This window comes from Festucalex cinctus, chromosome 4 (assembly GCF_051991245.1).
Source record: "Festucalex cinctus isolate MCC-2025b chromosome 4, RoL_Fcin_1.0, whole genome shotgun sequence".
NCBI lineage: Eukaryota > Metazoa > Chordata > Actinopteri > Syngnathiformes > Syngnathidae > Festucalex > Festucalex cinctus.
The window spans coordinates 14,410,858-14,435,243 of record NC_135414.1 but is presented as its reverse complement, the minus strand read 5'-3'; the positions used below and the strand labels follow the sequence as shown (position 1 = coordinate 14,435,243).

Here is a 24,386-nt window from a genome sequence, read left to right as displayed (position 1 = left end):
CCATCTTTCAGTTACAATTGGCCATCTAATCCAGCTGCAGAATTTTTATTTGTTGCTGTCCTCTGTCTAAGCGACCAATGCTGGATCGGAGTCGAAGTTGACCCAGAAATGTACTGGCTTCTGTCATATCAGGCGTAGCAGATCACGACTGGTATGGGACGTTCGACATTAATCGCTCAGTGTCACACCCCTTGAGGTGAACTAATTGCCGATAACCATGCAGACATCACCTCACATCTAATTATGTTAGTGCAGTGATTGCCAACCACTTCCATGTCACATTAGTTGCAGCCTGAGATTGTCAGGTGTGCTGCGGGAAATGATCCAAATTCACTTGACAGACAGAACAGTTAAATGCTGTAGACCTGTGAAGCCATCATAATGCAAGTGCACTGTATATTCCGACTGTGACACTTATGTCTGACGGTGTGTAGTGATGTCTCAATTATATTTTTTGCACTTGAGTCTGAGTCTTTGGTTTTAACACCCAGTTCACACTAGGGATGTAATGTAAACGATTAAATTTTTGATCAGATTACTCACATCTTAGAATTTTTAAAAATGGCTTTTTAATCAACATTTTTTTCCTTCGCCAAGTTTGAAGAGCACCTGTTATGTGTTATTTCTACATTTAATGTTTTAAGGATGTCTTCAACATTTTTTGATCCACTGCACATGCAAGTCCTCCACTTTTTCAAATCAGTTAATTACTTGCATAATAAAAATGGCCTCAATATTTTAAAAAGAGCAAATATTCTGAATGCATATGCAAACATTTCGTAAATGTTTTCCTTTAATCCGTGCAGTTATGTTTATTGCTCAAAAACCCTGCACTACCTTTAATGTAACCATCCATTGTCAAGCCAAAGGATCAACTGTGGGGAAAAATTAATAGTGTGACTAATCTGCATTCATACATGATTAATATAATATTTTTTTATGATTAATCATTGAGTTAACGCTTTAACTTTGACAGCACTATTTCTAATTCAGTAAAACGCTACATAAATGAATCTTACTTGCTCGATAGTTTGGCAGCGCCTCTACGGCTTATTCACTGTTTTGTTTGTTTTTTTTTTTTTTTTTTTTAACCTTGTTTCTTTGCATTTCTGAATCTGAGTGTGTTTCTTATGCTGTGTAAACATGGGCATGGGTGCACAATTTGTAGTGGTGCTCTGTGCTAAGTGCTAACGGTTCCCGTGTGACCTAACATGGCCCAATGAGCTGAGGATGAAGAGACTGGTCGTGCCGGGACAGAGCTTTGAAACAGGCAATCGTCATTGTCAAGCTGTCCTTGCATCTTTTATCATGGGGGAACGAAGGAGTATCTAAATGAAAAACAATTTTGCAATTTTTAAAAATAATTGTAAGAAGAAATGGTATCAAAACAAGTTTGGAATCAAACCGAACGATGACTTTTAGGTATTCTTCTTTTGTCTGCGATGCCCTTGAATTGTCCATTTTTTGCATTGTGTAGGATTACCTCTTTTGTAACTTTTTCTCTCTTTTTTTTATTTTTTTATTTTTTTTTATTAACTCAACAAAAACTTGTTTTAAAATGTTAATGACATCACTATCACACACTTCTTGAAAGGCACTCATTCATTCAAAGGTTTTCCGAACTGCTTAGTCGATCATTAGCTTACCGGATCACACAGTGCTTCCTTTTTGTTTTCAAGAACAATGGCAAGTGTATTACGTTCTGAGCATATATTCCCAATACAAAGTGTTAGGATCACAGTTTGTAACAGTTTTTTAAAACAAAGTAAAACCACGCCTGCTAGGTAACATAGTCAGATTTAAGATACAGTAATAAATTATTAGTTTAATGCTAGGAATGTGACAGTTCCATTTTTTTCCAACTAGTTCTGCTAATTTTCAGTTTTTGGGCTTCCTCTCTACATGAATAAACAGCACATGGGATTGATATCTAGCAATACCAGATTGTATAACCATTTATGCTTGTCATCATTTATCACAGCTGCATTTTGAGTGTCCTCTTCAATCTATCTTAGCAGGGACAGGCCAAGGACCTTGATGAGTAAAGCAGCCAGAAAGTGAGGAAGGGAGGAAGCGGGATAGTTATGCGGCCCTCGCATAAACTCATTTTCTGTGTGTGATTACAAAAATCTGTAGATTAACTCACTGAACCTACTAAAATTTGCTTAGGAATGAGTCTGGACTATTACAAGTGGTGGCAAATCCACAGTAATAATTGCACGACCTCAGTCGGGAAAAGCAATCACACAATCATGCTGTTTTCTATGAAGTAACTGAGTTAAGGTGGACAGGACGTGAATCAAACGGACGCTGAGCATTCTGGCAAGGATCCGCCATGTAATGCTGCCGTGTGTATATGAGTGTAGTTGGGAATGCAGAGGAAGGGCAATATGATCCTTGTTGGATTTCAGGGGCCCACACAGGTCCTAGAGAGATCTGGCAATGAAATTCAAGACGACCAATTGGAGAGTGAAAATGAAGGAGGGGTGCAGGCTGCTGCTTTATTTCTTTGTAATTCATGTTATGTTTGTTGACTTTTACCTAAAACAGCAATGGGGAAGGGTAATGGGATATTTATAAGGTTTTAGGTGAATTCATGAGTATAAATTTATACGTATTTGCACGCACGCACGCACGAATCGGTAAGACTATCGAATGAACAATTCTGAGCTCTTTAAAAAAAAATAAAAAAAAAATAAAAAAAAACACACAAAAAAAAACAGCCTTGTGGATCCCAAGTCAAAATGATCATTTCTGCCTTCTCAGTAGTTTGCACCTTTTTGATGTGAATATAGGGTACTTTGTTTTCTTTCATTTCGGGATCAATTGCATGAATCTGTGATCGTTGAACACATGTCTTGATATTAGCTTTTGCATGGAAGCAAATCAAGTTCTAAGTGCATATTTTGTCATGCTGCTACATGCTTATCTTGATGGTGGATTGAAAAGTGAAGATCCCTGGGGCTGATGTGAAGTAAAAACGTTTTCTCGACATAGCATTTATGATTTCCCTCATTCAATGCAAAATCGATAAATCTAGACTACATGACACTAACATTTTGGGGATGGTAGAAATAAGTGCAGAAATTATGTTGAAATTTTGGAAAACTTTATTTACAGTAGAAAACTTTAGAAAACTTTTTATGTATTTATTTGTTTGTTTTATTCACTGCAAACACTGGGAAGTCCCAACACTTTTTAATTCATTAAAAAATAATAATAATTAAAAAAAAATTAAATGCAGAAATTATGTTGAAATTTTGGAAAACTTTATTTACAGTAGAAAACTTTAGAAAACTATGTATTTGTTTGTTTTATTCACTGCAAACACTGGGAAGTCCCAACACTTTTTTTTAATTAAAAAAAACAAAAACAAAACAATAATTTAAAAAAAATAAATGCAGAAATTATGTTGAAATTTTGGGAAACTTTATTTACAGTAGAAAACTTTAGAAAACTATTTATTTGTTTGTTTATTCACTGCAAACACTGGGAAGTCCCAACATGTTTTAATTTATATAAAAAAATAAAGTAATTAAAATAATACATTTAGAAATTATGTTGAAATTTTGGAAAATTTGATTTACAGTAGAAAATTATATATTTATTTACTTGCTTAGTTTTGAATTTAGCTTAACAGATGCTGATGACCCTGGAAGTTCCCTACAATTTCTACAATTTATGTTACAATTTTTAATTAAACAAAGCTGTCTATTGTTTCTATGTTTAAAATTAAAAGAAAAGTTTTTTTTAACGCTATTATTTTCTCTTTTACTGCAAATGAATATCGGCTTGAAATATCGGTTATCGGCCTCCTTGACGACTAATAATCGGTATCGGCATTGGCCCTGAAAAAAAACATATCGGTCTATCACTAACAAAGACACGAGGAATTATTGCGTCCACGGCAGACACCCTACCTTCTTTAAAAGCAGTAGAGCCACGGGGGAGTCGCATAAAGATTTGAGTCCAGCCGAAAGTAAAGACGAAACTGTGGCCGATGATGACGCATTCAGCTTTTACTCATAGCAAGTAAAAGTTAAGGACCACCCGCAAATAACATATTCCAGGGTGACGTATGTAGAACAGATCACCATAAAACAAACAAAAATGTCCCCCACCTTCCAGATGAGCTGCTGCTAGCCAAGTTAGCTAAAAAGTAAATCGGCAAATTGTAAACACTGTCCCCTCTCAAAAGTCATGAAGAAAACAAAAACGTGCCTATATATTCCACCTGTCAAGACAGCTTTATTGCGATGAGGTGCGGCAACAGTGCATGCAACTGTGCGCATATGACATTTTAGTCTGTCAGTGCAGTCAGCGCATGCCGTTTTTTCCTTCTTCACTTATCCACTTGGCTTGAACAGTCTAAATAAATGGATCTTTTACTCATTGGAGACAAACATTTGTGGCCCTTTAAGATTTGAGTACCCCTGTTTTAGATTATCTTTAGTAGTCTGTCTAGTCTGCATGAGTTCATTAAGTGTATCAATCAGTTCTGAAAAGAATGTTGGCGGCCTCCACTCAGTTGCAGTAGTTAGTTTCTTGACTGACATCATTCCAACAAAATTCTCTGGCTCATGTAGACCTACATGGTTTTTTTTTGGTTTTTTTCATACCTTGATGCCTTGTGTAAAAAAACATATTGAAAACTAACCTTCTCTGACTGCTAGTGATCTGCAAACAGTTGTTGTATCTGTATTTTAAACACTGGAGGGCCAAGTCAGTCGTTTTTTTTTGTCCATAGTTGCCAAAAAGTATTAAACAAAATTGTAAACTGATATTTTCATTTCCTCTTCACAGAGATCTGAGCATGAACAACATCACTGAGCTTCCAGCGGATGTTTTCAAGAACTTCCCTTATCTAGAAGAGCTGTGAGTACATACATTCTTTTCTTTCATGAGTGGTATATTGAACTCAGTAAAATGTTGCGTTGAGGGTTGGTTCTTAATGTATGGAACTGGATGTTACTTAACACTGCAGTAAGGGCGCCACGGCGAATGAGTGGCTAGCACGTCCGCCTCCGTAATACTGAGGACTCAAGATCGAGTCCAGGCTTCGGCCTTCTTGGGTGGAGTTTGCATGTTCTCCCCGTGCCTATGTGGGTGTTCTCCGGGTACTCCGGTCTCCTCCTACATTCCAAAGACATGCATGGCTGTTTAATTGGGCGCTCTGAATTGTCCATAGGAGTGAGTGTGAGTGGATGTTCGTCTCTGTGTGCCCTGTAATTGGCTGGCAACCAGTTCAGGGTTTACCCCGCCTACTACTCGAAGCCAGCTGGGATAGACTCCAGCACCCCCGCGACCCTTGTGAGGAATAAGCGGCTAAGAAAATGGATGGCTGGTACACTGCAGTATAGTTTGGCGGGCAATACTGTGTTTACTTGGCCTGGTTACAAAAATCAGTAGGAAGTTCAAAATATGCACTAAGTAAAGATAAGGAGATAAAATACAATTAAAAAAGATTAAGTTAGGGCTTGAATCGATAATAAAGTCATGTGACCTATGTATATTGTTGGGCCTTTGAAAGTGGAAAACCTCTAATCTCTGTCATTGTTAAATGCGTGTCGTTCTGGCTCAGTGCTGGAGGGAGTTGGTGATAGTATCAGTCTACCTGATATCAGGTGTCACGCTGCCCGGAGAATGCTAAATGACTAAATGGCCTTTGCGGGTATGCTTTTTTAGCTCTTTTGGATCTTGCGAGTCATCACCCTTTACGTTTTCATCCACCACTTCAGTCTGCTTTGTTAATAGAGATCCGGACGTCACGTGACTATTCACCGAACATGCGACTCTCTGGTATGATAGAAGCCTTTTACTTGCAATGGCCGTACTCTCATTTCTCTGTCAAATTTCCGTCCAAGAGAATTCACACTCACTTTGAAAAGGATATGATATATATACATGCACAAGACGGACAGGTTGGATGATATTACCGTTGCCTATGAAGCGCCAGAAGTGCTTATTTTCAACTCTGCTACGCTGGTACTTGGAATGTCCCCCTCACTTACACTGGTGAGTGCTTGAAAATGGGATCATACAAAGGTTTCACAAGATGTACGGTATTTCTTCTTTGTGTGGTCAAATTGCCATCCAAGTTAGAAGTTTCACGCATGTTTTGTGTTATTCAGGTATCTTAGCAACTTACCAGCTGCTGATTCGTTTATGCCATACAATGACTTTTTTTATGCTGTTGATCACTTATTAAATTAAACTGTGTAATATCTATTAAACGGTAGCAGCACAAACGAACGAAACGGGTTACTTCCCCCACATTTTGCCTGTGGTGGGAGGCTAGCTTCACGCTCGTTAGCATCTGCTGATTGAGCCACTGTGTGCAAATTGGATGATCATGTTTTTCGCCATGGATGACAGTAACATGTGGCCAACACTGTGAGAAGGACAACTTTGGCCAACCTGGCCAGTCTCATTCATGGATAATTGGAATCGGCAGCATAAAACCCTGACTGGAACACCCCTACAAATAATACATGGACGTCAACGCCTAGGTTGACGCCTAGCTTTTATTTTGATGTCGTTCTTGGCAGAGCGTGGTGGTGTGGCGGCTGACTGGACTTGTGAGAGGATAGTTGGAGCCCAGTTTATATTGTCGTTACAAACTGTCCCCGTCAACTCAACGTCATCCCGAAATCCTGTTCAATAAAGTTCTCCGGCATGGCGACGGATTTCCGTCATTTTGAAAATGAGATGGGAGGGTGGGAACTACACGTTTGTTTGTTATGATCCCATCATCACACTGACACTACTTTCACAGGAGTTTTATAGTCTTAAAAGCCGTGAATTTAGCTATTTATCTACCGTAAAAAAGGTGCACCCAAAGTAAGTTTGACGCTGTTCCTGGACCTGGACCTGGACCTGGAGTATCGGCATGGATTGGAAAACAAATGTTTGCATGACAACAAAAGAGACCTACACTCTCTAGGCAGTACTTCTTTAAACCAACAAATTATGTGTTGCCCTCTCTTTTTTTCTAAGAAAAGTGTCTTGGATGACATGATGTCAGGCTGTGTGCATGTTTAGTTAACCTTTTCATACAACAAATCTGAAGACTCGTCTCACTGAACATTGTTGGAGGGCCTCTTTGCTTTAGGGCTGCTGCAATGTCAATGAACCAGAGCAGCGGCCCTGAGGGCTCAAGAGTTGACAGAAAAGGCGATCAGGGAGGGAGAAGTAGGCAAGTCATACCAGTGCAAGGCAGGCACTGACACCAACAAGGAATATTCCCTTGTTCGTAGTCACGCAACTTTGCTCTATTCTATTCTTCCTTGCCAAATGCACAAACGAAGCTTTAAAAAAAAAAACATGATGACAGATATGCTCTGTCTCCTTAAATGATTATTATTTTTTTAATAACCTATATTCTAAAGGTAAACAATAAAGCAACCATCTTGTGTGAGTTTTTTTTTTTTTTTGGTCAGTTTGTACTTATACTGCTATGTATAAGGTATGGGTCGATTACCGGTTTTGACAGTTAACTGTGGTTTTAAAAAGTCAAGGTTTCAATAACCGCTAATATTGGCTGTTACGGTACTTAGCTCTGTTTTTCTTTCTTGAGGCAATGTATAAGCAGGGCTCAATATGACTAGCCGCTTGCAGAGTTGAGTAAAGCTGCCTCTTTGAAGTTAATTGCCTTCAATTAAGTTTTTTTTTTTCCTCGGGGAGCAGAGAAGGGGGAATACTGGTCAATTACAGACGGCGTAGGAGAGAGGGAGCAAGAAGGAAGAGACTGCAAGAACAGATGCCTTTTTGCTCTGTTAATGTACATTGTTGTTATAAAAATAAATAAATATGATGCCAGCTGGTCCTCATTAGCCCCAAGGACAACATAAGTAGCACACAGGTCTGTTCTAAAAATACCGTAGATCACCAGTGATTGGATACTGTGACTTACTAAGAAGAGTTAAAACAGAAGAAGAATGCTAATGTTTATTTATTTTAAACTCAAAATGGTGGTTTGGAAAATAAATGAATGAATATAGATTTTTTTTCAGTGGGGGGCAAAAATGACAAAAATGTTTATTTATCCAAATGTTTAAAAAAAAAAAAAAAGTAATTTTCGAGCTGTAATTTCAATACAGTTTCCTCACGGTTATCACACCGTCAGAATTTAATATCAACCCAATAGCTCATGTCTAATGTGTATACAATATATAAATGGCTGAATTTATGCTGGTTAAGTTACAAGGTTACCTCGCGCTCAATCCTATTTGGGGTTTGGTCTGGTTTTATTGATTTATGGTCAAATTCACAGAAATCACATAGCTAATTTTGGCCTTAATTCTACAATGAACACAAACAATATGTTTCACATTTAGGTAATATGCATGTGTCCTAGTTTTTATGTATCATTCATTCAATATGTTATCAATTATTTCACCTCATTAACTCTGCAGTACGGTAATCCCGAGAGAAAATGTGTAGTTCTGGAAATATTAGCAAGAATGAGTGTTATTTAGAGCTAATTGAATTCCAAAGTTGTTTCGTATATTGAAACTGTTATCTCACATGATGGTGTAGTTCATACAAAGATTGGACTACTTTTTTCCAAATACGTATTATGATTACAGATAAGTAATTTGAAGGAATTTAAAATTAAATATACCATTTTTATTTAAATCAGAATATGCCTGGAAACGATCTTATTGTGACTGTTCCTCTCCTCTGGGACCTGAAAGGCATGTATGTGTTCCTCTAACACAGTCAGCCTTGATTTTGGGGCTCACACCCAGCAGTGGGTTTTAGTCTGGTCAGACTCATATTGCAGGGTGATAAATCTGTTGCTAATCTCTCAGGCCTGATGGTGTACTTTGACTGCCTGTCCCAGTCAACCTTGTTCATACACACAGACACTTTCTCAACAGCTTCTCTTGGCAACAGGAAAGGGAGGTGTCCCAACCACCTTTATGGTTACACTGAGGCTAATTTTATGTCCTTTTAATCTGTTTCAGAGAAATGAATGGCTACAGTATTCACAAGCTGGCCCTCCAATCATTAAAGGATATACAATTGTTTCATTCACTTCTAAAACAAATGAACTACTCTTGGTGTGAGGACCAGAAAGCAATTTGGGGAGGGGGATATCTGGAAGTAGTTCTAATCTTGTTTGGGTGACAGACAAAGTGACAACAGGCCATGACAGATGTGTCTTTGACACCCCTGGCCCCATGTTCAGTGCGATAGCTTGAACCCATCGGAGGTGCTGACATGGAGACCTTTTTTTTTTCTCCGAATATAATGCATGTGGCTACTTTTAACATTCAAATGCTGTTTCATATAACGGTAGATTTATACTTTTTTTGTCTTGTTAGGAGACTTGCAGGGAATGACTTATCCTTCATCCACCCCGAAGCGCTGTCTGGACTGCATCAGCTCAAAGTCCTGTAAGCATGCACCCTCCTTGCCGCCACCACTGTCAACACTCCCATGTGGATAGAAACACACTGTGACAGTGTGAAGTTTTCCACCCACGGGGTGGGGGAAAAGTAAATATTTCACTATGTTGTGGTGCAACTTTGTGGCTCTGTTAGTTAGTGCTTTCCCAAAACATATTAATTCAGTCTTACTTGGAATGGACAAAATGCTGTTTTATGTCACTGCTCCAGCAAGTGTTTTTGCGAACACACCTTGTGTAAAGATTAGTTCTTAATACTTAATATTTGGCTCCACATTGTAGTATTCCTTCAAATGCTCACACACTGAAAGGTACACAATATTATGTACAAAGTCCTAGCGCTATGATTGATATACAAGTGAGCTCTTTGTTCAAGGCCCTGTAGTGCTCAAAGTGCATTGCATCTTGCAACTATGCACATAAAAATAAATTAATACTTTACAGGTAAATGGTAGTCCTGTATGATATGGACAAAAGTGTATATTTTCCATAATTTTGCAATGTACGGTACGTTATTTGTAATAAAGCAGTATAACATATATATTTTACATCACACAGCTCTAAACTATGAACCAAAAGAGGAAAGCTATATTATGACACATTAAGATATTTTGCATCTATTTGTCTGTTTAGACTATTTTTGTATATTAATTTATTGTAAGTGTAAAATTGAAAAGAGCTTCCACATCTTACCAATACAGTTAAATTTGCTTGTGTTTGACCTGTTAAAGCAGTTGTTTTGAGTTTGATCAAAAACTTTTTATCATCAGGATGCTCCAGAATAATCAACTTAAGACAGTACCCAACGCTGCCCTGAAGAATCTTCCTTTTCTCCAATCCCTGTGAGTTGCTAAAACCTCTTTACTTTTACGCACACGCACACGCAAACACAATAAGAGGGGCTTCATTTATCAATTAGAGTAGTTATTTGCATAGATGCTTGTTAGTTATATTGAACCTTAGGAGTGTTTTTGTTTTGTCACTGATCTAACATTTGTATTAATGTGGTTTTGTTGTGTAGTAGCCCTCACCTTGAAGAAATTAATAAAAACACCAACCAACCCCAACACTACCAGAAGTGTAGTTAGAGGTGTAATCCGAAGGATTTGTTTTGGCCTGTCCGAGACGTTTCTGGGCGGAGGGTCAACGTTTTTCTTCCAGCCAAGCTACGGAAGCAAGCTACTATCAGTGGCATATGCAAATTTCTCTGTGCGAAGTCTGCAAACCTCCGACCCTGATTGGTAGACTGGTTTCACGCTCATTCCTGGTTGGCTGCTGTCCTCGGCTTCCACGAGCCCGAAGCTTTGAATGTTGTGTTTAAAAACGGCAACGGAAAAATGCCGGCCAATACCTTTTAAGCTAGGAATGCCACTACTGCTGCCTGACACTTTGTTTGTTTTCATTTTAATGTTTTTGTGGTGTGAAAGTTATAAACTGAGACATGTTCTATCATTGGTGGGCTTCCGTTCCTGTAGTTTAGCCCTCCTGCAGTTTTATTCATTAAAATCTCTGCCAAAATGTAGGTCAGTGTCCTTCAGCTCCGCTTTACATAACTTCATGGCTATTGTGTGGAATTCAAAGCAATGCGTGTTAATTTGTACATTTTCAACCCTTAGCCTATTAGCTCCCATACCACCTACATGGGCTTTGAACTGAGTACTGTATAGTTGCTTTATTCATCCCTTTTTGGGTTTGACATTAATGTATGAATGGGTCCATCAGGAGAAACATGCTAAAAATCTAACATTTAGCCATTAACACCTCTCTACTTTTTCCCATCTTCTTTTCGTCTCTCTTCACTGTGAGGGTTAAGGGTCTCTTGCTGAAGTAATATGCTTTTGTGGAGCCAGGACTCACTTTGTATAAAGCCCCAGAGAGCTAAATGTCAATCAAGTCTGTTTTTCCTTCCAGCCCAGACACTTGAGGAATTTTGAGGGAGGGTGAGACACACAGTGAGAGGGAGGATATCGGGAAGAAAACTGTTTGGTCATGGTGTTGAAACATTTACCCGTACCTGTACATATTCTATACAAAAAAAAAATATATATATATATATATAGGAAATCTCAAATTCCAAATTTGAGCCAACTTTGGCTTCTCTGAGAAGTCAGAAATGAATTAAGCACAATTCAACCCCTCAAGCTAATTTGTCTGTTCAGAAATGCAAGTTAATATTTCAAATTTCGCATCTGGCTTAAACCTTCAGTTTTGTAGTCTAATATGCATGTTATGTACCACATAGACCAATCTGAGAAGACATTTGCTTTGATGGGGGAAAGAAATAACTGTACAATTTCAGGAATGTGCACATTTGTGTAATTCTTGGTGAATGCGTTATACCAGATAATGAAAAATCAGCACTCCAAAGATATAGTATTTTATCTAATTCCTGTTTTAATTCTCTTTCCTCCCATTTCCTCTGTCCTTTAGCCGCCTAGATGCCAACCATATTACCACAGTACCAGATGACAGTTTTGAGGACCTTCAGCAACTGCGGCATCTATGGTTGGATGACAACAACCTCACCGAGGTCCCAGTTGGTTCTCTGCGGCACCAGGCAAACCTACAAGCGCTGACGTTGGCACTGAATCGCATCTACGACATACCAGACAACGCCTTTGCAAACCTCACCAGTCTAGTTGTACTGTAAGTTTTATCATGCTACTGTTGAAATTGTTATGTTCAATTGAGGAACAAACTAAACAAATGGTGAAGGGTTTGGCCATCATGGCATTTTACCTTTCCTGGCTTCGTATATCTCTATCCTGTATTTAATTCAGTCGTCCCTTGGACTGTGTGAAGCTATAAAAACCTTTACATTTGATACCCAAAGCACCATTATTTAAGAAAACTGACAATAATCAAAAGCTCATTAATTACAGTCAAAAGTGTTCATTAATGTCACTGAAGGAATTTACAGGTAACATATTTTAACTCATGTAAATAACATCTGTATTATAATCATTACCCATGACCCTAAAGAGGGTAAGTAGTATACAAAATGTGCCGATTATGCTTTTATTATAATGTGACAGAACACCTGACACGTAATTTAAGTAATCATTTTATTTGTTCCTCGCAGTGCCAGGGAACTTTCCAGTCAGTCTACAATAATAGAGATAGAACAGGATCAACCTGCTTGCGTACTTTGGTTAACATTAATTAAGGAGACCGAGTGACTAAGAACATTCTATGCTTTGCTAAAATTAGCTGAGGCAGGTAAAGGGCGCATGCCTGTGAGTTACGATGGCAAAACAACACAACAAAAAGTTTGTATTATAGTATTACGGTACATTTTGATAACTTTGACTTGAAAATGTAAATAAAGACAGTGGGCCATAAAATGTAAAACCACATAAATAAATTGCATACAACTGGCTGGCAAAGTACATTTTCCGTATGTACTGCATGACAAGGTCTTTTAGTGTGTTTCAAATGTTTTTCTTGTCCAGGCATCTTCACAACAACAAAATTAAGGAGATTGGCAACAATTGCTTCACCGGTCTTGTGAACCTGGAAACACTGTAAGTTCCAAATTGTATATGTGTGTGCATGTGTTAATAACGCACCCTCCACGCCCCCACCCCTGACCCCCACCTTTGCTCTGGTCCTCCAGACATCATTGTCTCCACTTCCTCCTGTAATTGCTGAGGATAAATAGAGCAAAGTACATGATTCTTATCAAATCTGCCCTCCCACTGTTTGCTTCTTCCTGCCACACAGCCATGAAAATCCTTTAATGACCGCCACCGCCTTATTGCATGGCAACCTCCTTTACTGGTGAACGGAGAAGTCACAATGACTCTCTTGTGTGTCAGTTGGCACTAACTGCATTTTCTTACATATCAGTGCATCACAGAATTCTCTCTTGACCTCATATCAGCCTTTGTTCACTCTAATACATTTGCAGTGTGATTTATTGTTGATAGTGGTCCAAGAATGTCACAGGAATGTTTATTACCCTGGATTTAGTATCTCAAAGCTTACTAACATGCTCCATTTTATGACTGTATTGTTCAACTGTTAGCTGCTCTGTATAATGGTGACCCAATTGGGGTGCCTTTGCATGTGTTTGCAACACTGTGAACTTTTTAATCAGATTTCTTTTCCCACAGAGTTGCCTCTTTTTTTTTTTTTTTTAAACTATTAAAGGGGAAGTCAACCCATTTAGTTTTTTCTTGACAATATGTTCTGCAGCCCCACTAGCCTAAATAAAGTAGTCTGGTTAATGTGTTAGTGGAATGGGAGTTAAGCAGCAAAATCCAGCAATTTTTCTCAGTATCAGAAGGCGGACAATTTATTACGTGCTAGAAGAGGGAAAATTAGATCACAGTTGCTCAGTTAACAGCCAATCACAGCTCAGCTTCAGAAAACAGGGAAGCTGTGATTGGTTGTTAACTGAGCAACTGTGATGTCATCTTCATTCGACAGCAAGTGGCGAAATGGCCGCCCCCTGAGATGAAAATGGCTGCATTGTGCGTCATAACTCGTATTCCAAAAATGTAATATTAATCAGAATGTCATGTTTTTTAGACTAGTGAGGTTACATATAATATATTATTGACAAGAAATGTTTAAGGTTGACTTCCCCTTTAAACATCTGCACTTCAAGTGATGTTTGCTTTTCAGCAAGTTGTATATAATATCATTGTCATAAAGATTCAGTCACTAACAAAAAATGTTGAGTAACTGTTTGCATATCTGTCTTCTCTCATTGAAGGGATCTCAACTTCAACAACCTGATTGTTTTTCCAAAAGCAATAGAAGCCCTGCCCAAACTGAAAGAACTGTAAGTATATCACCTTTTTTCTATTCGTGCTCAGATTTACTCTTATGTGATAACGGTTTTTTTTGGACATGCCTCTAAATTCTGCCAAGTCCAATGTTTCTTTCACTATACAGATCAAGACATAAGAACACACTGGTAATGTTTATGCAAGTCCGAATTTTTGAAATACATTCCTTTAGTGTAGTACGCCATTTTGCCATGCCAGGTAGCCGTGAAGTCTACTCTGCCAAATCCACAGCTCGTCTTCCCCACAGCGTCAGTTTGCTAATAAATGTGCTAGCTGTTTGTAACATTTTTTTTGGTTTGTTTGTTTTTGTGATTAAAATTAGCTCATCCATCAGAACTAATTGCAAGTGATGATAGTGGCAATGCTAAGAACTGCCAAGCGATGGAAACAAAGGTTTGCGTAGTTGGGAAATTCAGTTTTGGTGAAATGTGGCCCCCACAAAAGGGAAGCTCCAGATGGTGATTTTTGTCTCTGGAGTGTTGTGAAGAAAGTGTCAATTTTCATGTTCAAAGATAGCAGCTGGGAATAGTGCCAACTTTCTCATCACTTTGTACGTCATGAATGGACAACAACTAACAACTGGTACCTTTGTTGTTTTAAATTTAAATGTCATTTTCCGCCGTTTCAAGAAATGTGCCAATTTTTGCTCCATGTCTTATTAAAGTCAGTCAGAAAAGTTTCCTAAAACGTTTAGGGAAATAATTGAGATGCTACATTGGAATGAATAATTTAGTCGTTGACTTTGAGTAGGGTATCTTCTGTGTATATATTGTACAATACAACAAAAACTTGGCTGAGGGTCCATTGAGTTTTTGGCACATTCCATACACAAGACAGAGCCTGAACGTGTGTCAAATTAAGCTTTTTCTTTTTTTTATCTTTTCCTGAAATGTCCATTATTTAATCTGACAATGCACAATTGAATGTCCTCTGACCAAACATCTACTGTTTAATGAATTTGGTGGTAAAATATCCTGGTAATGGTGAATGTGTCTTGACCATAACTTAGCTGGTAAGGTGTGGGATTGCGTGACATTATTGGTAAAATCATTGTGGTCGTTATTTTTGACTTGCCTTGTTTGTTTTATTCACCTGACATGTATACAAAGTCTCAAAACATGTCCAATGTAATTGGCCTTTTTCTTGCAGGGGGTTCCATAGCAACAATATTGCTTCCATACCAGAAGGGGCTTTTCATAACAACCCCCTGCTGAGAACCATGTAAGATTAAACACACATCCACCTCTTGAAAGACAAATGCCACTTCCAAAAGATGGATTCAATGTTGAAATAAATGGCTGCCCTTCATTGCAGACACTTCTATGACAACCCGCTGTCTTTTGTGGGTGCTACGGCTTTCCAGAATTTGTCTGACCTCCACTCACTGTAAGCCGCACATTTTCCTGACAAAGCCTTGACAGAGCTTACTTCATTGTATATTTTCTCACCACGCGTTTCCCAGGATGCTGCGTGGGGCCGGCATGATGCATGACTTCCCAATCCTCACGTGGACAAACAACATTGAGAGCCTGTGAGGAAACCTGAATGAATAATGGCCGCCCATCCGATTGTGTGCGTCACAGTGGTGGTTGATGAGGTTTTTTTTTTGTATTCCCAGGACGCTGTCGGGGACCAAGATATCGTCTGTCCCCGCTGACCTGTGTGACCATCTCAAGCTGCTAAGGACGTTGTAAGAAACGTTCCCTTCCCATTCCTTGTGTGTCGACTCGCCTTGGTCGTCACGCCTTCATTTCAGTGGATCCCAGCGTGCTAATTAGCCGTCTGTGTTGCTCTCATTAGAGATTTGTCCTTCAATGAGATCAAGGAGTTACCATCCCTTCAGGGCTGCGTCCAACTGCAGGAGATGTGAGTTTGGATATTCCTCAGAATGAATAAATGTATTCATATCTTGTTCAAACAATGTAAGTCTTACTGGCTTCTTGTTTCAATCAACAGAAGCTTTCAGCACAACCAAATTGAGCAAATAGGAAGGGAACATTTTCAAGGTCTTGCTGCTCTGCGTTTACTGTAAGTCAGTTGAGTCTCTCTCACAAATAGGGGTGGGAACCTCTGGCTACCTCACGATACGACATGCGATACAAGGCTCACAATAACGATTATCTCACGTATGACGATACCGTGATTACTGATATATTGGTCAGGTAATAAATCCACGATAATCTACGATAAAACTACTCAAGACCTTAAATTTATCTTTTTTTTTTTGTCTAACATTGCAAAAGTAAATATAGAAAATTACTTAAATGTTAATCTAATTAAATCAATATTAATATTAGGGATGTAACAATATCCAAACATCACGATACGATATTATCACGATATTCCCGTTACAATACGATAATTATCACGATATTGTGGGGGAGTTGGCGATATTTAAAAAAGATCACAATATTGTAAAAAAAAAAAAAAAGAGCTCATACTAAAAAAAGCACGATATTGTGCTTTTGTACATAACAGCAATGCATATAAACCAGTCACCTACAATCTCTACTAACAATATTGAGGCACTTACTTGCTAATGGAAGCACACATTGATCGTTTCACAAGCAAATTAGGTTCCCCTTCATCTGACAATTAGCATAGATTTGAAACATAACGGCCAAAACGTCCCTAATGAAAATTAAATTGCACAAAAAACTAGCCACTAGAGGGTGCTAGAACTGCACAAATGTAAATCAACCTGACTTTTTTAACATATGTGTTCCTTTTAAATATTGTGAACATGATGACGACAATATTGTGGTAGTTTTAATATCACAATATTGCACTTATTGTTACATCCCTAATTAATATTCCTCAGAAATTGTGTGCTTCAAAAAGTCGAAACATAAAATAAAAATGCAAAATTGAAGATATAATATACACATTTTTCATAGAGACATTTGCAAAACTGAGTCAGTTGCTGGACAGATAATAGTCTTCCACAAGTAAAAGTCAGCTGATGAGTCTTCTTCGCCTGAAGACTTCTGTCCATTTCCCCGCCACTCTTATGAGGTGCTCCCCCTAGCGGCCCACCAAGGAATTGTTCAATAAGTAATCGACAATGGAGCCATTAGACTGGCTGTATATTAATTACAAATATTGCGCTACTTGTGTAGGCGTATCAATAATCTACCGGGAGAAAAAGTATCACGATTTATCGCAACATCGATATATCGTCTACTCAAATATATACATGGATGACCTGACATGTTTCATAACTTTGTTGTTCTGGTTTTTCGCAGCGACCTGAGTAGAAATAAAATCCAATTTATCCACAGTGATGCTTTTCTCACCCTCACTGCTCTCACTAACCTGTAAGTATGAATGATTGCCTAATGGCTGCAACTCTGTTTATGATAGAATCATATTAAATGACTTGTGTACAATCCCTGCAGAGATCTGAGTATGAACGATCTGACTATGCTTCCAACGGCCGGCCTGAGTGCCGTCAGTCAACTGAAACTCTCAGGGAACTCGCAGATGAAAAATGTGCTGACTGTCAACCAGTTACCCAAACTCAGGTGAGTCAAATTCTGAAGGATAAATTCATGTCACTCAACTTAGATGCAAATATTTTTATTTGTTTGCATCAGTGTCAAGTTGTATTTACCACAAGCGGCTTAAACATAAATGACACAACAAAGTTGGATACAAGCAATTACTCAAAATATCTTCAGACACAAATTTTATTATTTGCAAAGCAAATATTTCTCTGACTAAATACTGTGCCTGCTTGTAGATCCATTTCTGTCCCGTATGCCTACCAATGTTGTGCATTTGTGGGATGTGACTCAGTGACAAGTTCTTGTGAAGAAAGTGACGTCAAGCGATCAGCAGGTGAGAATGCTGCAGTCACACCCTTCCCCTCCAAAATGTGGCACGGAAACTGCACATTTAAAATATGTATGTTAACTCCAGTTGCAGGTGGCGAGGAGGTGGAAAGAATTTCTATGATTATGCATTGCTCTCCCTCACCAGGCAAGCCAGTTCAACTTTTTCCTCAATGTATCAATGCCTTTTTTAAGCCCCTACTGGTCTGAACACTGTCATCAGATCATGATTGTGTTCGGAGAATATTAATTCAGCAACAAAATCCAGACGTTTTTATCCATCTCATGAGGCGGCCATTTTGTCCCTTGCTGTCTGAAAATGACATCACAGTTGCTCAAGGTCCAATCATGGCTCACCTGTTTTCTGAGTTTGGTCATGTGACATTTGCAAGCTGAGCCGTGATTGGTTGTTACCTGAGCCCTGAGCAGCTGTGTTGGCATTATCAGTTGACAGAAAGTGACAAAATGGCCGCCCCCTGAGAAAAACGGATACAAACAGGTGGACTTTGCTAGATATGGGTTTTTAAAAAATCAAATAATCGATATTGAATCGATTTTTCTTTTCAAGCCTGATATCATTCATAAACTCTTTCCCCATAAAATCATAAGAAAATAGATCTTGAAAGGCATTTTTTTTGTATTGTAGCCTATTGTTTTCTTGAAATTTACTGTCCACATGAATTTATAAGTATTTTCTTATATTTATAAAACACCTGACATATTGCGTTTGAATAAAACTCAGAATCTTTCAATTTCTTTATTTATTATTCATTTGTTTTATTTATTAAAATTTAATTTAGATTTACAATACAGTGTTTACTTGTTTTCTGCTGGGGTTAGTTTCCAAAACATACCTGCAATAAATGAAATCCGCAAAGTAGTTCTCATTATATTTTACATTTATTATAAATATTTTAAGGCTCGAAAACCCCTCACCACACGGTTCATACACTTTTCTCATCGAGACATTGACATTTCCTCACATTTCTCTCGGGTTTAAACATTCTCAATCTTCACATTTTTATAAAATAGAAAAAAAAAAGCAAAATTTCACTGAAAAAAAATCTCCGGTACAGTGAGGCTGCGAAAACTGAACCACGTTATAGCGAGGGAACACTGTAATTGAACTTGAATTATGAAAAAAGTTTTTATCTTATCCTTGCTGATGTTAATGTTTGTGTAACACTTTAAGTGATTATAACACGTGTTGCTTTGTTCATAAACAAAATCAATGAACAAGTTTGTGCCTCCGCAAAATTTAATTTGGAATGGGCTCTTTGCACAAATCCACTGCTTCCTGAACTCAACACCATTCCTTCATTTCCTGTTTTTCACGAGTGGACAAGCTGATTAATCCAGGTGTGCCTGATCTCAGTAACGACAACGACATTGGCCAGACACACCTGGATTAATCAGTTTGTCCACTCATGAAAGACAGGAAACAAAGGTGTGGTATTCAGTTCAGGAAGTAGTCGAGCTGTGCAAAGAGCTTTTAGTCATGGCATTGATATTTAAGAAGAATTGATAATCAGTCAATATTGGAATGAATTGAAGTGAATGTAACAGTCTTAGGGGGAAAAAAATCAAATCAATTGAAGAAACAAGAATCGATACCCAGCCCTAGATTTTGCTGCTTAATTCATATTCCACAAATTCATTATTATTATTATTATTAACACTTGTATTTATACTGGTGGGGCCCATAAAACTATATTATTGCAAAAACAGTTTTTGAGTTGACGTCTTTTAACTATTTTTGTCCCCTTTCTGTGTTTCAGGAGCCTTTAAGCCTTGTGAGCATCTTTTAGGCAACTGGATGATTCGCCTGACAGTTTGGTTCATCTGCCTGCTGTCGCTGGCTTTTAACAGTCTCGTGCTGGTCACCACCTTCTCTCCTGCGCGCTGCACCTTAGGCCACGCCCACCGGTGGGCTCCATCCATCCCTCCAGCCAGGCTGCTGACGGGGCTCCTCGCCCTGGCCAACCTGCTCACGGGCCTGTACGTGGGCGTGTTGAGCGCGCTGGACATCGCCACTTGGGGATCCTTCGCCGAGTTCGGCGTGTGGTGGGAAACGGGACCCGGCTGCCAGTTCGCCGGCTCCCTCGCCGTCTTCTCGTCGGAGTGGGCCGTTTTACTGCTCTTACTGGCGGCGGTGGAGCGCAGCGTGGCCGTGCGCGATATCCTCGGCAAAGGGGCGCCGTCGCCCGGGAGGAGCGGCCTCGGCCTGCGGGGATGCTGGAGACGCCACGGCCGTTTGGGCCTGGCCGCGGGGCTGTCGGCGCTGTTTGCCGCCGCCGCCGCCTGCCTGCCGCTCCTGACGTTCAGCCCGCAGTCCGCCTCTCCCCTCTGCCTGCCGTTCGCCGGGGCCGAGAGCCCGGCCCTGAGCGTCACGGTGGTCCTGGTGCTGCTCAACGCGCTGGCGTACCTGCTGACGGCGGCCGTGTACACGCAGCTGTACTGCCAGCTGGGGAGGGTGGAGCTGGTTGACCCGGAGCAGACGGGCGCCCTGCGCCATGTGGCTTGGCTCATCTTCACCAACTGCATCTTCTTCTGCCCCGTGGCCGCCTTCTCCTTCGCCCCCCTCTTAACGGGGTCCGCCGCCGGAGGCCCCGAGATCGCCAAGTCCGTCACCCTCATTTTCTTCCCCCTGCCCGCCTGCCTCAACCCGGTTCTCTACGTTTTCTTCAGCCCGGCCTTCAGGGAGGACTGGCTGAGGTTGCGCAGCTGCGGGCGCTCGACCCGGGAGGCCAAGCAAACGGGGGACGGAGGCGGAGACTCGGAGCTCACGGGCGGCGGCTCATCCGCTCAATTCAACTTTGACTGCGGGGTTTACTCGCAGCTTTGCGGGGAGATGCTCGTGTGCGAGGAGTGCGAGGCAACGCTGCATGCCAAGACCTGCTCTTCTTCCGCAGTCTGTAGACACTTGGCCAAGTCTCACAGCTGTCCCACCCTCCTGGCAGGAAACACGGCGTGCCAGCACGCCGAGGGATTCTGGCCCGAGAGCGCCACGCCGTCCGCCCAGTCAGAGTACGCCGACGAGGGCGACTCGTTTGTATCGGACAGTTCGGACCAAGTTCAGGCGTGCGGCAGAGCCTGCTTCTGTCAGAGCAGAGGCCTCCCTCTCGTACACTACTCGTACAGCATACCTCGAGTCAAAGACTAAGGCCGCCTTCGTAACATCCGTCACGAGGGGACAAACGATTGGTGGCCTCCGTGAAAGATTACAGCAAGCACTTATGTTTGTTTTCAATGTGTAAACATATGGAAGATCAAAACTGCCAAAATTAAAAATAAATCAATGACTAAATAAAAGAATAAAAGTGAAAATAAAAATGGATATAAAATATATATTAATATAGTTAAATAAATGGAAATATATATAATCCCGAAATAAATTAATAAAAAAAAATGTGATTCAAAAAATAAATGTTGACATAAATATATAAAGAGAATAATCAATAACACTGCACTCACATTTATTTCATTCTGCAGATGCTCTGTCAGGTCGAAATTTTATTCAAATGAGGGGTTGGTCCTAAGTGAGTTCAACCCAAGACACATTTAGGACCGCCCCCTCATTTGAATAACATTTCAACCTGCCAGTGTCTGCAGCATGAAATAAATAAATAAATATGAGAGGAGAGTGTTTTAATTTGGTATTCAATTCTATTTATATATTTTTGTTTTTCAATATTTATTTTTATATTTTTATTTTTGTATTTTTACTTTTATTTATTTAGGGATATACTTTGTTTGTTGTAATTTCCATTTATATGTTTTGTTTTAATTTTTGAATTATAATTTTATCTTTTTATTTTCACATTTATGCATGTATTTAGTCATTTATTTATTTTTAATTTTGTCAGTTTTGGTCCTCCAAATAAAAAGACACAAGCAATCATTTAAAGGGAACTTTAAGCGTATGTGGAAGAGTGTCAAAAGATGGCCAACGAACGGACGTTGCGGAAGACGTCTCGCCACCTGTGCCTGCTTCTCGCTTTCGACGAGGCTACTTTGCTATGTGTGCTTGTGAGCTTTTCAATTATTTTAAACGTTAAAGCGCCTCCACAATGTTCGCTTGATACTGTCATTTATTTTTATTTTTTTACATAAATGTAGCCAACAATTGTAGAGTTTGTGAATGTATACGTCTGGTGGTCTCCACCTTAAAGGTGAAAAAATATCTGGACTGTGCTTCGTGCCTGAACTTTGTGAAAACGGTATGAGAGGTTGTCAATCTCGACTCAACACTTGCTTGTATCAAGTCAGCAAGACTAAGAATGTGATCAAGTAGCAGATATCACTGTTTGGAGCGACAGCCTCGCTCGTCTGCGTCGAGTGCTGGCCTTATTTATTGTTTGAGCGGCAGCGGTGTTTGGATGGAGGTCGTGTCATTTGTGTGAACGGGAAACTTGTTCAGTAACGAACAAGCCGCTTTTGTTGCAAATGGTGTGTTTTGAAAAATACATCAACTGGTACATGTAAAGAGGTTTCAAAATGAATGCTTCAAGACCTGTTGCCAATATCTGGTTGCTTTAATGTGGAACGTTTCATTGCTTTGCTGATTAACTCATTAGCTCCCAAAAACGTATAATTACGTCATATTTTAAATGTTTTAAGTGTCCCAAAGACGTACTTATACATTTTTTGTTGTGTTTTTTTTTTTATGCCAGAGCATAGATTAGGCTTTTATGCAGTCTCTCTACTGCAGAAAATGGTTGAGTGGCAGCAGAGTATAAGAGATCAACCAGGCCATGTTAAAACAGGCTGATTTCCCCACAGTTCTAAGCAGAATTGTGAAAAACGATTAAACTTAGCCATGTTCTATTGCTAATTGCTGCACAGCTGAAAAAGATAGGAATATACTTTTTTTCCCCTGATAAAAGAAGAGACTTTAATCTCTCTTTTGGTATGTTCCATATTTTTATAGCAATAGAACATAATATTCCTCGGGCCTTGAAAAATCTGTCAAAATCCAGGAAAACACTTAAGTGAAAATGGTTGGGAGTGAATGAGTTAATGTGCACTTATTTTCAACTCAGTCGGCACTTAAAAAAAAAAAAAAAAAAAAAAAAAATTAAAGCTAAGTGTAATTGCATTGAGCAAATTGCAGCCACACCTGTTTAAATGCTTTCATCACACCGAGCTACAGATGATTAGTTAATTCCTTAATTGGGCATAATTTATAGTCCAGATGTTAATGACAAGTAAATATTTGTTTGGGGCGTGTGGTTTCAAATTAACAGGGAAAATAAAATGTGCTCCACTGTAGCGGCAACACTATTATACTATTTTGTAGCTTATTTCCACTCTGTCTCATCTCTTGCTCGTACTCTAATTTCCAAACATCTAAAAATGTGACCGACTGTGTGCGAGGACTCGGCTGAAGTCATTTGACACATTAAGTGGGTTCCACCCTCAGAGCATGTATCTACAAGTGCTCAGGAATGTAGCCAATGGAACGTTGTCTCTACCATCAAGATGATCTTGTGTCCTTAAGTGAATCTTTTTTTTTTTTGGGTACACATGTCAGCATTGTCTCGACTTTGTCTGTCGCGCCTGCCAAAATGTCTGATTGTTTGACATGTCTCCTATCACAACTATTGGAAATTTACAGGTCTTTTTGTAGCTAGGTTGTATTAAGATTTTAGGTGTTAATGTCTATTCTTATAGCTGTCTATAAATTATTTGAACAATACTATTAAGACTGGGATGCTACTCTAGGAAGCTACCTCCGGTTGTAGTTAGCAGCAGTTCTTTACAAAAGACAATCCCCTTTTGTTGTTGTTATTGTTGTTTTTTTGTTTGTTTTTTCCCTGTTCCTTTTGTTGGCATCCCTGGCTTTATGTTGACCGTTTTGTGTGAACATAATGTTAAGTGCGAATGTGGGAGGAATCTAGTCTGTATACTGTGATTTTTATTTTTTAACCAAACTATACACTAAGAATTTGTTTTATAGATAAATGTGCAGATGTTTTGTTTTTGTTTTGTTCATTGTCCTTTTTATGAGATCTTCCCAGGCTGTATTGTTTGATCTGCCCATGTAGAAAAAAATGTGAATAAATCAATGCAAACAAAACTGTATTTGTGAGGAATTGTTGTTGCACCTCTAACTGGGAGACGAGTCACGAATGTGTCTTTAAAGCATTTTCATTCCATTCATTCATAAAATAAAACAAATATTTTCTAATGTAGAATGAAATGGAGCAGAAAGAAAACAAGTCATATTTCATCTGCCCTGTTTTATCCCAGAATTCAGTTCCAAAAGAAAAAAAAACAAAAAAAAACAATGTAGCGTTACTGGTGTATATATGGTTTGAAATGTTCACTATCTCTAACTTGTAC

General features: G+C 39.2%; 1 protein-coding gene across 2 annotated transcripts in view; it reads left to right on the top strand.

Annotated features, from left to right (window-relative positions):
• lgr4 (leucine-rich repeat containing G protein-coupled receptor 4) overlaps positions 1-24,120 on the top strand; it is a 29,462-nt gene extending 5,342 nt beyond the window's left edge. Inside the window, exons 2-18 of one of the 2 annotated variants that reach the window (XM_077519093.1) lie at positions 4,804-4,875; positions 9,330-9,401; positions 10,183-10,254; positions 11,843-12,058; positions 12,865-12,936; positions 14,133-14,201; positions 15,358-15,429; positions 15,523-15,594; positions 15,671-15,739; positions 15,827-15,898; positions 16,009-16,074; positions 16,165-16,236; positions 17,454-17,525; positions 17,607-17,732; positions 17,951-18,048; positions 18,130-18,189; positions 19,820-24,120. In XM_077519093.1, the coding sequence (XP_077375219.1) occupies positions 4,804-4,875; positions 9,330-9,401; positions 10,183-10,254; positions 11,843-12,058; positions 12,865-12,936; positions 14,133-14,201; positions 15,358-15,429; positions 15,523-15,594; positions 15,671-15,739; positions 15,827-15,898; positions 16,009-16,074; positions 16,165-16,236; positions 17,454-17,525; positions 17,607-17,732; positions 17,951-18,048; positions 18,130-18,189; positions 19,820-21,204 (2,737 nt within the window). In that variant the 3' untranslated portion in view covers positions 21,205-24,120. Of the gene's footprint in view, positions 1-4,803; positions 4,876-9,329; positions 9,402-10,182; positions 10,255-11,842; positions 12,059-12,864; positions 12,937-14,132; positions 14,202-15,357; positions 15,430-15,522; positions 15,595-15,670; positions 15,740-15,826; positions 15,899-16,008; positions 16,075-16,164; positions 16,237-17,453; positions 17,526-17,606; positions 17,733-17,950; positions 18,190-19,819 lie in introns of both variants that reach the window. The other variant, XM_077519092.1, reaches the window with a different exon arrangement.
• The last annotated feature ends 266 nt before the right edge of the window (positions 24,121-24,386 follow it).